The following is a 16,435-nucleotide window of genomic DNA, read 5'->3' as shown; positions in this document are numbered from 1 at the left end:
TTCAGCTCTTTTACTTCATAATGTCTTCTATTTGCTTTAGCTATTTTATGTTCAAGAGCAAGTTTCAAATCTCTTCTAGCACCAACTTTGACCTCTCCTTTCTCTCCTGTCCTTTTAATGACCTTTTGCTTTCTTCGTGTCTGACCTACTTGATATCATCCCACACTTTGTCAGGTCTTCGGTGAGTAGAGGACTCTGTCAAAGCTGTCCTTGAGATGTCCTTTAAATTCCGGTGGGATACACTCATGGTTATATTTTGGTTTATGAAGACTTGTTTTAATTTCTTAATTTTTAGTTTTAACCCGAGCTTCCATAAGAGCAATTGATAGTCTGATCCACAGTTGGTTCCTGGACTTTTTGTGTGTGATAATATCTACTTTCCCCATAGATGTAGTTAACTGGATTCCTACATATTTCATCTAGTGACTTCCAAGTATATAGTCATCATTTATGCTACTGAAAAAGGTATCTTCAATGAAGACGTCATTGGTCTTGCAAAATTTTATCATGAACCATATTTTCATGATCCTTTCTCTTTGCTTCCAATTTTCCTATTTCAGTTGCCAGTAGTTACCAAGGCATCTTGACAGCAGGTTTGATCAATTTCAGCTGATCACTCTTCAACCTGCTTAGTCCTATGCACCATTGTAAATGCCACAGCTTGCCCAAGGAGCCTGTCCTTAGGATTGAGAAGTTGTCCCAATTTGAGCTATATAAACCTCATATACTGTCCAGAATTAAGCTGTACTTTCCTTTCTGATAGGCTGTCTCCTTTGCTGCCCTTTCCTCCCAGAAAAGTATACCACTACAGTAAGTAAGTGTTGGCCATGACCAGACCTGGCTTGCCACACGTGAGTAAAATGACAGTCACAACATTTGGGTCACCTTAGAGGACAAGTACTTAGAGCAAGGAACCAAGTCACTACAACAACACACAAGACCGACTCAAAGACGTTTGACAGTGAAAGGCCCAATAAGGTATCTTATCAAGGATTATAACCCCACCCTAACGGATATTTACAACCATTCCTGTTACATATTAGTATTCCCCTCAATTTCCTTCCTGGATTCACATATAAAACTGTATACTCTCATTTTCAGGAGCTTGCCCTTGGTGACTCTAGTCCCGGCTCGCTCCTTGCTTGACCTACCAAAGTGAAGCGTTCCCCTTTCACTCTGATCCAGTCGCTGTCTTTGTGTCTCAGCCCTGCCTAGCGAGACCCGGTGGTAACAGGTAGCTTGCTGCGTTGTAGCCACAAGTAAGTCACCATAGTGCGACAACTGACAGAGAAGTTTTTTAGGTGAAGAAAAAAAAGGTGTATATGCTGATGGAAAGAGTGAGAAAACTCTTTTTTTGTGGAAAAGCAGAAAATTGCTTGAGCAATGTACCTAAACAGGAGACAAGGAGTGGGATAAAATCTGGTGAAATGGAAGGGTTGACGTCAAAAGCAGTCACAGGTCGTCAATAGAAACAGGAGAGACTACAGCGCACAGGTGCATATTCAAGCAACTGAATGGATATAGAAGCTGATGGACATTCTCTGCAGAGATCTATGATTTTTTACTGAAATAGAAAGCAAGATCATTAAGTAAGAATGAGAATGGGAGACGCCACTTGAAGTCTAAGGGAAGACAGGTATAAAATAGTCCTTGAGAAGCATGGAAGAGCATTGTTCTAGGAAAACAAGAGTAAGGAAGTATAGTATGATTGCATGTACTTATGACTGATGTCAGCACAGAGTGCCTGTTTGAAGTTCAGGGTCATGCATATAAAGTGCTAGCATCTTAGTGAGCTGGATAAAAGAGCTTGGGGTTTGACAAGCAAATACCACAAATTCAGAGGGGAATGGGGGGAGGGGCCATATCCGCATATAAATAGAGTGGTACAGTGATGGACCAAGGAGCTTTTGCTGAGTAAGAAGGAAAATGAGGGCATAAGAAGATAAAGAGAATAAAAATATATAGTCAGTTTAATTGGTCGTGAGGGTTCAGCATTCCTGGGGGGGCTGATGAGTTACTGGAGCTGTAGAAGTGAGTAGGCAAAAAGACTGGAGGTAAGGCTTAGGAAGTGAGACACTTGGGGTGGAGATTACAGAGGGTTCGTTTCAGTTACAGACAATGTTAGATGTTAGGATTTGACATGGATAGAACTGCTGAGGTAGGACAACATTATTAAAGATGAGAATTCAAGAAACCGAGAGGCCAGGGTACTGGAAACACGTGCATGACTATCGTAATTACCAAGAAACAATGAAACCGGTAAGTGAGAAATGACAAAAGTCAACAACTGAAGTCTTTGAGGAATGAGAGCTGATCTGGGGTGGCCTACAGACGACAGTCAATGGTAATAGACTGGTAGGATGAGATTGTTCAACAAGGATTAGGGAGGAGAGGATTATCTCGAAGCTATGTCACCCACTGCCAGCCCTAGGAGTAAACGAGGCCGTTGTCATCGTGCGCCATTGAATCAATTTCAACTCACAGCAACGCAAAGTAAAATTCCCACAGAGGAATTGCTAGGCTGTGGTTTTTACCAGAACAAATCATAGGTCTTTGCTCCTGTGGAGTGGGTGGTGGTTCACACCACTCATCTTTCAGTTAGCAGCCAAGCACCATCGACACCCCCACAGCTCCTCAGCTTAGGAGGCAAATGAGGGAAAACAGCTCCCATCTCCAAATGCTTCAGGGAAAGCCGAATCCTCAGTACAGTGCTCATCTATCAGGAGGAACACGTGAACCTACCATCTTCCAGTTATTGATATGAAATTTCAAAGGTTCTCCTTTCCCTCTTCTATACACATGATCACATGTGCATGCACACACACACACATACAACTATACGAGTATAAATCTTCTTGGAAAACTCCAGGATTTTGATGATCCAGAGTTGAGTTTTAATGATGCAGTCATGAAGCAAGCAATGCTTCCCTCTGCCAATCACTTTAGCCACCTCGGAGGTCATTCTCTAGAGAACAACTTTTCAAAGGGATCACAATAGGAGGTCCTGGATCCAGTGGGAGAAAAATGTGAACAAAACTCAAAATCGTCAAAAGTCCCAGGTTTCCTGGCCTGATAGAGACTGATGGAAGCCTGACACTGGCCCTTAGACACCCGAACTCACAGGTGTAGCTTACCTTCCAGCCAAGCAATAGCTTGGCTTGTAAGGTAAACACAGACACTACGGAGGTATGAATCCTTAGAACAATCAACCACATGAAATCTAAAGTGCAGCTTTTATCCAGGGATAAAGCTCAGAATGCAGGAAGGGATAGGAAAGAAGGATGAATGTAAATAAACACAGGAAGTGGGAAGAGTGCTGTTACATTGCTGAAATTATAATCAGAGTCATCAAAGTATGCAGGAACTGTTAAATGGAAGACCAATTTGCTCCATAAACTTTCAACCAAATCACAATAAAAAGTTTTAAATAAATACAAACAAAAGCTATGCAAACAACTCTACATTAAGTAATCCAAAAAACACTATCTCGATTCTACTGGTTTCTTAGGAGGAAGGATATGAATTGAAGAGACTTAAAAGGACTAAATTCCATACAGTAAAACATTTTACAGTCTACTTTATCAGAAGTTTTATTAACAAATTTTAACCTTACCAGTTTTTCACACTATCACCCTCCCATCTCATTAACTTCATCATAATCCTGCAGGAGCAGTATCACAAGCACATTTAATGTCCTAGACTCTGCATGAGGTACCTGCTGAGATGATGCCATCAATAAGACAATTCATCTCAAGGAGCTATGGAACCACAGACATACATGATATAGCAGAATGTGATTCAGTGCTGAAGAGAAAGCACACTGAAGTGTTATGAAACACAAAAGCCTTTACTCCAACTTTCTTGTTCTACACTAGGGTAAGTAAAAAAAAAAAAATACTGCTACAGGATACCAGTTCATAGATGTACAAGTTTATTCCAAATAAAACGACCGTATATACTCGAATATAAGCTGACCTGAGTATAAGTCAAGGTACCTAATTATTACCCGGGAAACCAGAAAAACTGATTGACTCGAGTATAAGCCTAGCGTGGAAAATGCAGGAGCTATTGGTGAGTTTCAATAATCAAAACAAATGAAAATAAAATTACTAAAAATTGAGACATCAGTGGGGTAATGAATTTAAGTATTTATTTTAAATAAAAAACATAAATTAAAGGACAAGTCATTCGACATTAGTAAACCAGCACAGTAAGTGGAAAATAGGTTCAACAAAAACAATAAGGCATCAACAATGATACCTTAAGAGTACTATTCCCTGAGCTCAATCAGCAACCATGCTAAAATGTAGAGTTAAAATCTTTTGAAACTGGATTCCTCATCATCATCCATATCCCATTGCAGAGCTTCAGCTGGTGTGAGGTCATCATAGACGCTATCCTCACTGAGATTGCTGTCATCACCATCACTGCTGTCATTTTCATACAAAGTGCAGTCTTCACTGCCATCCATAGCATTACTAATACTACATTTCTAGAAGGCACATCGCACCATGTCTTCTGGAATGTCTTCCCATGCATCTCGAACCCACTTTGCTATTAACTCTATGTCAGGCTTCATGAGATTGCCTCCTTTTGTTAGTCGGGCTTGACCAGATGTCTTCCATTCATGCCACATCCTTCGCAGTCTTTAAAAGGCTTATTCAAAGATACATCCAGAGGCTGCAGTACAGATGTAAGCCCACCTGATATAACGGCTAAAGTAACTTTACTAGACTTTGCCATTTTTTTTATGTCATCCAACAGGTGGGCTCTGAACATATCCCAAACAAGTAACAATGGCTTTTTCTTTAAGGCTGCTCCTGGTCGTCAGTTTTAAATTTCTTCCAGCCATTTTTTTGTTCCGTCTTCATCCATCCAGCCTTTAACATGTGCATGCACAGTAATTCTTGTTAGGAAATTGATCTTTTTAGCCAAGGTCTTTCTTTTAAAAATAATGACAGGATGCGGCTTAGTTCCATTAGCCAAACATGATAGAACAACTGTAAAGTGTTTTTTTTTTCATTTCCTGTGGCTTTGAGAAAAATGATTTTTTTCTCCTAAACTTGCCACAGTTCTGTTGCTTGGAAGATTAAATGTCATGGTAGTTTCATCCATATTCCCAATATCTACCAGGTCATAATTATAAATCCTTCTTTGTTTTATAATAAATGACTGGAATGACATACTTTTTTCTTCAAGGTCTTATGGTAATTTCTGGGAAATCTTTGTTCTTTGTCTCAAACACAATAGGCCAAACCTATTCATGAAGTGGGTACACCATCTTGTTGACACAGCAATTTTTTCAATGCCTGGTGCTTTATATTTGTCATCCTTAGCCATTTGTAGAGCACGTACGTGGATTCCCATGTGTGTTACGCAGTAATCATTTTGATGACACTCCATAACCCGTTTATGCAATTCCCTCTCTAGAGCCCCATAAAAAGACGTTAACCCAAGACGAGCTTTTTTAGCTTTTGGGATCTGTCCCGTCAGCCTTCATTTTCCGCCACTTCCTCACTTGCTTTTCGTCAACACAGAATTCCCTACTTGCAATACTGTTATTGCTCTCTTCTGCTCTTGACACAACCTTCATGTTGAAACCAGCCTCATATGACCAGCATTTTTGTTTTGGTTCAAGAGTATCCATTTCTAATAGGATAAAAAAGCAAGACTTTGAAAAAGAACTTTCATGGTAATGCCCCCCCCACCCGCCTCCTGCGACGTGTTAGCCGGGAGGAGGGTGGGGAGTCACAGCCACAGACACATCCTTACCAGTTCAGCGGCTGGCGTAAGTGTATCATTACGGGTGCTTCTGTGAATTGGAGCCGTCCATGTCATAGGACGGTTCTGAATGGTTAGATGTGAGTAAACAAACATTCAAAACCCTGTAGTATCAGCGGAGTGTCAGCGGAGTTTTTCAGCACATTTTTGTGCTGAAAAACTCGGCTTATACACGAGTATATACGGTACTTAAACCTGTCTTTTGATCAGTGAATAGTAGAAGACAAGTCCTTTCAGTAAAACATGTCTTAGTCGCATTAGGGTGCTTTTACACAACAATGACTTCTGAAGGGATCTATTGGGCCAATTAAATTCACAGCAGAGAGGTCAGGCTCAGAAGGTTATAACACCAGCTTTTCTTTCTTTCTTTTTTTATTGATAATTTTATTGGGGAGCTCTTACAAAATCTTATGATGATTCATCATTCAATTGTATTAAGCACATTTGTACACTGGTTGCCATCAACATTTCCCCAACATTTTTTTTTTCTACTTGAGCCCTTGGTATCAGCTCCTCTTTTTTCCCCTCCCTCCCCCATCCTCGTGAATCCTTGATCAATTATATGTTATTGTTATTTCGTGTCTTACACTGTCTATTGTCTCCCTTTACCCACATTTCTGTTATTTGTGCCCCTGGAGGGTGGGCTATATATCCACCCTCCTTTCCCCCAACCCTCATGATATCACTACTGGTCCTGAGGATTTTTATCTGTCCTGAATTCCATGTGTCGAGAGCTCTTATCTGTATCAATGTGTATAGCACCAATTTTGGGGAATTCCCAAGGGGTGATCTTGATAGATTTTCTCAAAGGATGCATGATGATATTGGGGGCTTATTATGAAGAAGTTTTGTTTTTGTGTTTGTTTGTTTGTTTGTTTTTTCAATGGAAAGGTGCATTGGGATAAAAAGACCAAGGAAGGGGCACCAGAATTTGTTTTTCATCATGACAACACAGCTGCTCACTTTATTAAAAACTACAAAAGTATACTTGAATGTTAATTAAACAAAAATTTCTTCATTAAAATCAGTATAACTTTTTAAAACCTGATTTTGACGATAGGAAAAAAAAAAAGAATGTCAGCAAGTGAACAAAAGACTAATTATCTGAAAAATACCTAAGATCCAGGACATAAAAACACAAATATCCAACGTTAATCTTTCACATAAGTCATAAATGATCCCTGGCACTGGCATAAGGATAGACATATAAATCAATGGAAATAAAACCTAACATCGATGGTCAAGTAATTTGTGACAAGGGTGTTGTGATGGTTAGATTTTAAGTCAACTTGTGGCAGCAAGTGTGGAATCCCAGTTGTCGATCAAAACACAGTCTGGTGCTGCCGCCTTCGAAGTATGGCCTCTTAAAAAAAAAGAGAGACACTGAGGGGACTGAGCACTCTCTTGGCTTTTACCGTCCTGCTTGACGGCCCTGAGTCTCACTCAGGTCTGGGGCCTGAAGCCCATGCCACTTGCCGAGCCCGAATCTGTGGGTGCCCCACTGTGTCACTGTGAACCCTGGAACCACACAATTCTGCACCCCATCCTCTGGTTTCCCACCTTCAGCTCCATGAGTCTGAGTATCTCCAGCTAGCATCTGACCCACGGACTTGAGTTGAACTTGGCTGGGCCAGTGTCTTCATGTAAAAATTTTCTTTGATATAAAGTTATCTTGTAAACATATATGAGTGCCACTGGTTTTGTTTCTCTAGAAAATTCGGTCCAATACAAGTAACAAGACAACCCCACGGTGAAAGGACAGTCTCTGCAACAAATGGTACTGGGACAGCTAGATGTCCACATGTAAAATAATGAAGTTGGACATAAAAATTTACTCAAATGTATCACGGAACAAAATGTGAGTACTAAAGCTATATTATTATAAAACTCTTAAAAGAAAAGATAGAGGGGGAAAAGAAAATATAAGAGTAAACCTTGGTGATTCTGGATTAGGTAATGGCTTCTAAGATCGAATACCAGAAGTACAAGCAACAAAAGAAACAATAGACAAAGTAGACATCTAATTAAAACTTTAATGCCATACTTCACAGTATGAAGGTAAAATTACAATGCACAGAAAGGGAAAAATACTTGCAAATATATATTTGATAAGGGTTAAGTATCTAGAGTATCTAAAGAACTTTTACAACTCAACAATAAAAAGACAAGTCATCCAATTTAAAGTGGACCAAAAGAAAGGTTCTTGGGTAGTATAGTTTGTATTGGGCTACCTGAAAGGCTGCAGGCTCAAATTTAACCAAGAGTGTCATGAGAGAAAAGCCTGGTAATCTATTTCTGTAAAAATTACCTCTATGAGAAAGAAATGTATAAAAGTATGAATGCCATCTAGCTGAGAAACAACAAAACCCACATGGAAGAAGCACACCAGCCTGTCCTAACTCGATCGCTGAAGACAAAGCGGGTGCATAAGCAACTGTGGTGAAGAAATCTGATGGTGCCCAGCTATCAAAAGATATAGCATCCTGGTTCTAAAAGGCTTGAAAATAAACAGGTGGCCATCTAGCTGAGAAACAACAAAGTCCACATGGAAGAAGCACACCAGCCTATCCCGACACAATTGCTGAAGACAAAGCAGGTGCATAAGCAAATGTGGTGAAGAAAGCTGATGGTGCCCCACTATCAAAAGATATAGAGTCTGGGGTCCTAGACTCTAGGACTGGAGACTGGAAGATAAACAAGTGGCCATCTAACTGAGAAACAACAAAGCCCACATGGAAGAAGCACACCAGCCTGAGAGATCACAAGGTGTCGACAGGATCAAGAATCAGGCAATAAAGACCAAAAAAAATCATAATACTATGAATGACGGGGAATGCAGAGTGGGGACCCAGGGCCCATCTGTGGGATATTGGACATCCCCTTGCAGAAGGGCCGCGGGGAGGAGATGAGCCAGTCAGGGTACAGTGTAGCAATGATGAAAAATACAAGTTTCCTCTAGTTCTTGAATGCTTCCCCCCCTTCCACTATCATGATCCCAATTCTACCTTACAAATCCGGCTGGAATGGAGGATGTACACTGGTACAGATAGGAAATGGAAACACAGGGAATCCAGGAGAGATGAACCCCTCAGGTCCAGTGGTGATAGTGGTGATACTGGGAGGGTGGAGGGAAGGTGAGGGAGAAAGGGGGAACAGATTACAAGGATCTACATATAACCTCCTCCCTGGGGGACGGACAATGGAGAAATGGGTGAACAGCGATGTCAGACGGTGTAAGCTATGACAAAATAATAATAATTTATAAATTATCATGGGTTCATGGGGGATGGGGGATGGGGAGGGAGGGGGGAAATGAGGAGCTGATACCAAGGGCTCAAGTAGAAAACAAATGTTTTGAGAATGATGAGGGAAACAAATATACAAAAGTGCTTGACACAATGGATGGGTGTATGGATTGTGAAAAGAGTTGTACAAGTCCCCAAAAAAGTAAGAATGATAGATCTCCACAGAAGACACTGTATTAGAGCTTAAATTCTGAGCAACCCACTGGCAGAAGGCTATGGATGACAGTGAAAACCCAAAATCCATTTGTATAGTCCCTGTTTGAATTAAGGCACCAAAGAATTCCTTCTGATCATTAACATCCTACAGACAGCCTTGCCCTCAGGTAGAGTGCACTGGAAAGTGCATTATCTATCTGTACCCTTCTCCAGCCAGCCCAGGGAGGGGCAGGCTCTCTTAGGGGCTTGCCTGGGAGTCCTAGATGGAGACCACAATATGGGGTTGGTACTGGGGTCACACGGTCTTTAGTCATGCCCTATTAGTTGTGCCCTGATTGTCTTGGTTGGAAGGCTCTGAACCAATCCTGTAAGCTCTGCTATCTAACATAGTATACGTGTCCCAATCATAGTCCTATTCCCACTTTTATAGTCTCCCTAGAACTGTGGTGGACTGATCTAACAGCAATCACGGATGCGTGTGTTTCTTCTGTTCCTTGTCTTATTTAACTTGGATCCTGCCTATGAATCCCCTGATGCCATCACAACCTTGTGGTAATGGCCTCCCTCATCTGGATCAGTGTCCATGTCTTTGTGCTGTCTTCTTCCCTTTTAAGACATAACAACTGGACGGCACACTCAGAGGGCAGGTCTGGGCACCTCATCAGACTTGATTGGAAAACATTCATAAGGGTCAGCAACAAGCCTGGAACTATTTTTAGGATGGCTTTCTTTCTTTCTTCTCCTCCTCCTCCTCCTCCTCCTCCTCCTCCTCCTCCTTTTTTACATGCCTAGCTATATATAATCATATATATAAGCATATCTATATCTATATAGGCAAGATAAATAATCCCAAGGAGAAAACAATGAGACTGATAGTTCCAGGGGACAGGGGAGAGGGGGAGTTGGAGGTGAGGGAAAGAAAGGGGGAAGCCAACAAACCCAGGGACAAGGGAACAAGAAGAGATATAAAATCAATGGTAAGGAGGGTGTAGAACGCCTGGTGGAGTTTGATCAAGTGCAAAGTAGCTGAGAGGTATTACTCAGAGCCAAATGAAGGGAAAACATGATGGTGGGGCAGAAGGTAATCAAAAGGAAATAGAGGAAAGAACTAGGAGGCAAAAGACATTTATAAAGGTATAAATATAGCCATGTATATATGTAAATATATTAATATTTAACAATAGGGATATAGGTCTATGTACATATATTTATATGTTAAATACCAAGACAGCAGACAGATATTGGGCCTGTACTCAAGTCCTCCCTGAACGCAAGAACATTTCCCTCAAATAACCTGGCATTCTGTGATGCTCACCTTCCTGAACAGGATTACTAAAGTTAAAATGGGTGCATGAGTAAATGTAGTGAAGAAAGCTGATGGTGCCTGGCTGATAAAAAATATAGCATCTGGAGTCTTAAAAGCTTAAAGTTAAACAAGCAGAAATCTAGCTGAGAAGTAACAATGCCCACATGGAAGAAACACACCAGCATGTGTGATCACAAGGTGTCGGTGGGCTCAGGTATCAGAAGACCCAAAGCAAACAATCATATCAATGCAAAACAGGTTGGGTCAGAGTGGAGACCTAAAGCCCATCTGTAGACAATTGAACATCCCCTCACAGAAGGGTCACAAGGAACGGATGAACCAGCCAGGGTTCAGTAAAGCACCGATGAAACATACAACATTCTTCTTATTTAATGCTTCCTCCTACCACTATTATGACCTCAAGTCTAAGTCTACCATAAAAATCCAGCTAGACCAAAGCATGTACACTGGTACTGATAAGAGCTTTTGACACACGGAATCCAGGACAGATAAACCGCTCAGGAACAATAATGGGAACAGCAATACCATGAGGGTAGGGGAAGATGGGGGGCCAAGAGGAGAAGGGGAACTGATCACAGATGTAAACCACACACCCACGCCCAGGAGATAAACAACAGAAACATGGGTGAAGGGAGACACGGATGGTGTAAGATACGAAAATAAAAATAATCTATCAAGGGGTCATGAGGATCGGAGGGTGGGGGAGTGAGGGAATAAAGAGTGGTTGATTCCAAGGGCTCAAGAATAAAGAAAATGTTTTTAAAATGATGATGGAAATATATGTACAAATGTGCTTGATACAATTGATGTATGGATTATCATAAGATCTGTAAGAGCCCCCAATAAAATGGTTTATGAGAAAATTATACATGAAATTGTACTCTAAAACAACACAAAAATAGCCACATGGAAGATACCCAGTATTTTTAGAAATCAGAGCACTGTAAATTAAAACTGTAAGACATTACTTCAAAACCACCTGCGTTGAGGTTGAGTCCACTCGTGTGTTGCAGACTAGAGGGGCACTCCATAGGGCTTTCAGTGCCTAGAGTCTTTCAGAAATGGGTCACGGGACTTTCTTCCAAGATGCCTCTGAGTGGATTTGGCTAGTAGCTGAGTGCTTAAGTGCTTTGCCATTCATGACTCCAGATGATACTTTATAGTCATAAAAAATATTAAATCTGGTTGCAGTTGAGTCAGTTCTGACTCAAGGCAACCCCATATATTACAGAGTGAACTACATTCCATATCGCGGTGTGCCTTTTCAATAGCAGATCACCAGGTTTCTTCCAAGGCGCCTCTGGGTAGTTTCAAACCACCAATCTTTCGGTTAGCGGTAGAATGCCTAAACTTCTGTACCACCCAGAGACTCCTAGACAGTTACCAAATGACACTCTTATCAAGCACAATGCAGACTACTTTCAAGGAGCACAGGGTAAAACCCAGCTGTCTCTTAGACAAGATCAAATTCTTAACTATTCAGGCATACAACTGACATCTAGTGGGCCGAGTCGGGAATGCTGCCAAATATCCCACAACACACAGGGTAGGCCCTACAACAAAGAATTATTTGGCTCCAAATAGAGTGCTGCTGTTGACTGGCACAGAGTAGTTCAATCAAGTTCATGGACAGCTGTTGTGTCCTCACTCATAGCGACCCCATGTACATCAGAACAAAACACTGCCTGGTCCGGTGCCATCCTCACAATTGTTGTTTCAGCCTATTGTTGCAGCCACTGTGTCAGTCCAACTTGTCACGGGCCTTCCTCTTTTTTTGCTTCCCTTCTACTTTTCCAGGGATTGATTGTTCCTGATATTTCCAAAGTACCGGAGACAAAGTCTCACTTTCCTTGTATCTAAGGAGAGGCTTTATTTCAATCAATGAAGATTTTGTGGGGTTTCTTTTTCCAGTCCATGATTTCAATATTCTTTCCCAGCACCATAGTTCAAACTCCCTGATGATTCTTCTTCAGTCTTCCTTCTTCAGTGTCCACCTTTCAAATGCATATGAAGTGACTGCAAATACCATGGTTTGGGCCAAGTGTACTTAGTCCTCAAAAGCCATCCTTGATCTTTAACACTTTTAAAGAGGTCTTGTACAGATTTACCCAATGCAACTTGTTTTTTATTTCTTGACTGCTTCTTCCATGAGCATTGATTATGTACAACTTCAATCTTTTCTACATTTATCATGATGTTTCCAATTGGTCCAGTTATGGGGATTTTTATTTTGTTTACTCAAAAGCACCCCATTCATTTATTCTCTCTCAAGATCAATCAAGGGACTCCAGATGGTGTAGTGGATTATGCATTGGGCTGCCAACCCACAAGGTCAGCAGTTCGAGTACACCAGCCACCCCGCAGAAGAAAGATGTGATTTTCTACTCCTATAAACCCTTACAGTCTCAAAAACTCACAAGAGCAGCCTCCCTCGTGCTATAAGGTTGCTATGAGTTGGAATCACCTTGACGGCAGTGAGAGCAAAATCAACTACAGTATAGTTAGTAATCAGCCTCTACCAACATTAAGTACTTAGCCATTCCAATGCTAAGCCTCTAATATTAATAAACAGCTTCTACTAATGCAGTAGACTAAGATCATTCAGATTGTTATGAGTAAGAATCAATTGAACAGCACTTAAAACAACAATGACAAGGCAATTTGGGATTTAAGTGAATGGATTTTCCTTTATGGGTTATCAAAAGATACGAAACTATAAGAATCAAAAGCACAAATATATACATGTGTTTTAAAAGAAATAATTATACAATACACTTAAGTTGAAAAGATTAAAGATAAAGCACTTACTGCAAAAATGTTTTAAATTCTGAAGCTTCAACATTCTCCACAAGAAGCTCAAGATTTGTTGAACTGTTTGATGTTTTCCCAATTGTATGATAATAAAAGTCGGGAACTCGTGCTAAAAGGATGGCTTTGTGTGCTTTGAACAAAGTACAACCTATACAGAAAGTGATATCCATATGAATTTCTTCCCTTAGAAGCCTGTAGAGAATAAAAAAAAATGATAGTCAGGTCAAGAAATATATACCTATTTTAAAATCAATTTTTAAATAGATGCAACATAAAAAAATGTTTATATGATGGCATTTTTATACAAACTCAAGTTCATATAAAGATGAATTTATTCTCGGCTCATTCCAAGGAACACTACTTAATAAATTAATATTGGCTTATCATCTAATTTCCTAAAATTTATAGTGAATACAACTTCACTAAAACTGACTTTTTAAAGTACCTTTTATTATTAAATGCCTTTAATAAAAATAAATCTTATTTTGTGCTATCACGGTTGTTTTCCTTTTTACATGTCTAGATTTACTTTGAAAACAGAATACTGAATAACATGGTCATAAAATAGTGGAAAATGGTATTTAAAAAATCTTACGAAGGTTGGAGCGAAAAAAATAAACACCAACAAACTAGCTATAACAATAGACAATTCATATTAGAAACTGTCCCACATTGTTCTGGTGCTAAATACCGAGTCTGAAATGCAAGCTTGGCTGTCAGGAATGTGACATTTGGGCCCGCAGCCTCTGCAGTAACCAGTCCATGAAGTCAAACCACAATCTCAATCTCTGCAGAAATCACACCCAAATTATCAATAACTGTCAGTTTCCCTACTTGTCCCACTTCCAACATAGGACAGACAAGAGAAGGGCAAAATGCTCCCCTATCCTGTCAGTCTTGGACTGTTTTCCAGGTCTCTGGGAGATGCAGTCAACCCAAAGCCAGTGAGTTTGTTGTTGTGCTGAATCAGTCTTATAGAATACTCTGTCCTACTAATCAGGCCTCCAGCTCAGGTGGCAACAGCCTCCAATGGAGGCACGCCTAACCTCATCCCTTTTCCAAGAAAAGCTTCGCCACTCTTCTGTCTCCTGTGCATCTCATGCACGTGCAAAGGATGGTGGCAGACTCCCCTGCTACAGTAAGTTCTGAATAAACTGCCTCCGTGTGTTCTTAAAAAGAAAAAAAGAATGTGACATTTGAGTCCTATTCCACTCCCCCCAAGCCCTATTCTACAAGTAGAATTAACCATACTGAACCAATAAAAAAAGAATCATACTTTGGTCAAGAAATATATAGCGATTTTTAAATTGATTTTAAAACTAGAGATGCAACATAAAATAAAAGTAAGTTCCTGTGACAGTACTTTTAAACAAACTCAAGTTCATTTGAAGATGCGTCTGTACTCAGTTCAATGGAAACCGGTTTTCATAAAATCTATTATTAAAATGATAAACTCATGGGGAAAACCCATTCAAATCCCTTTACTTATGTACTGACACAAAGTACCACTAAGTGATGGCACGTACGTGTCAAGTGATGGAATGACTGAAAGCATTGTCTGCTCTCAGTCAAGATCCATGGACATCAGCAATGATAGCCCTCATTCCTCGGCTTCTTCTGAATCCACCTGGAATTTCTGGGAGCAACTTGTTGACATGCTCCTGCAATGCTAGGTTAGCCAGGCAGCTGTCTCCCATATTTCTTGAGTGACCCTGCTGCTGCTGCCTGAAAAACTGGTAGCACAACTTCATGTATCACAGCAACATACAAACTACATGGTACGACAAACTGACAGAGAAATGTCGTATAGGAATTCCTGAACACTCAATTGTACTCAAGAAGCCTGGTATTGCAGTGATTACATATTGGGCTGCTAAGCACAAGGTCTGATGTTTGAAACCACTAGCCGCTCCTCAAGGGAATGACTGGGCTATCTATTCTGGTAAAGAATTACAGTCTCAAAAGAAAAAAAAAATACAGTCTTAGAAACTCACAGGAGCAGTTGATGCTGAGTTTGGTTTGGTTTTTGATGATTGTGCTCATTTAAAACTGTACAGAACAAGGAGTAGTTATCGTTCAAACAGGTCAAGGGAATGATAAATGGTTTACCATCTGAAAAGGTATGTGTCCTGCCTGTGTCCTTTCACTATACTTATTCAATGTGCGTGATGAGCAAATAACCCAAGAAGCTGGACTACAGGAAGAAGGATGCAACAACTGGACGGTGGAAGGCTCCCTAACAAGCTGAGATAATCAAATGACAAAACTTCACTTCCTGAAAGCTAAGAAGACTGGAAGTCATTGCCGATGAAAATGAAAGACTACCGTCTTTAGTGTGTATCACACCTCAATATAAATAAAATAAAATCTTTACTAATAAGCAGCATTACGACAATGGAAAGTGGTTGACGTTGTTAAGGACTTCGTTTTGCCTGGATGCAGTGGAGCTCCAGGGTAGTGGTTCTGAGCTGAGGTGTAAGCCATCCACATGGTCGGCAGTTCGAAATCACCAGCAGCTCCATGGGAGAAAGAGTAGGTTTTCTGCTCCTGTAAACAGTTAGTCTTGGACACCCACAGCGGGTGCTACGAGTCAGCATAGACTCAATGGCAGTGAGCTTGGATTGCTAGCCTGGTGCAAACAAGAAAGCAAAAGCACAATGCATCGGGCAAATCTGCTGCAAATTTTTATTTTGAAGACACCACTTTGAGGATTAAGCTGCGCCTAACCACATCTTGTTATTCTCAATCACTTAACCTGCATGTGAGAGCTGGACATTTTAAGGGAAGGCTGAAGAACTGATGTCTTTGAATGACGGTGTGGATTCAGAATATTCAAAGTACCGTAAACTGTCAGGAGAACAAACAAATCCGTGTTGGTGCTTTGAGGAGGGACCGCTCTCTGGAGAAGGACACTCTGCTTGGTATAAAGGGTCAGGGGGATACAAAGGAAGCTCTTCAACAAGATGGATTGATACGCTGGCTGCAACAAGGAACTCAAACACGCAACCTTGTGAGCTGGGCGCAGGCTCTGTCAGTGTTTCATTGTGTTGTATGA

The 16,435-nt window shown here is 40.7% G+C and overlaps 1 protein-coding gene across 2 annotated transcripts in view; it reads right to left on the bottom strand.

Moving 5' to 3' along the window:
* BTBD8 (BTB domain containing 8) overlaps positions 1 to 16,435 on the bottom strand; it is a 99,799-nt gene that overhangs the window by 75,812 nt on the left and 7,552 nt on the right. For both annotated transcript variants that reach the window (XM_075558397.1, XM_075558389.1), the window contains exon 2: positions 13,378 to 13,572. In XM_075558397.1, coding sequence (XP_075414512.1) covers positions 13,378 to 13,572 — 195 coding nt within the window. The remainder of the gene's footprint in view (positions 1 to 13,377; positions 13,573 to 16,435) is intronic.

The sequence above is a fragment of the Tenrec ecaudatus genome, chromosome 1 (genome assembly GCF_050624435.1).
Source record: "Tenrec ecaudatus isolate mTenEca1 chromosome 1, mTenEca1.hap1, whole genome shotgun sequence".
Lineage (NCBI taxonomy): Eukaryota > Metazoa > Chordata > Mammalia > Afrosoricida > Tenrecidae > Tenrec > Tenrec ecaudatus.
This window is presented reverse-complemented; position numbering and strand designations above follow the sequence as displayed.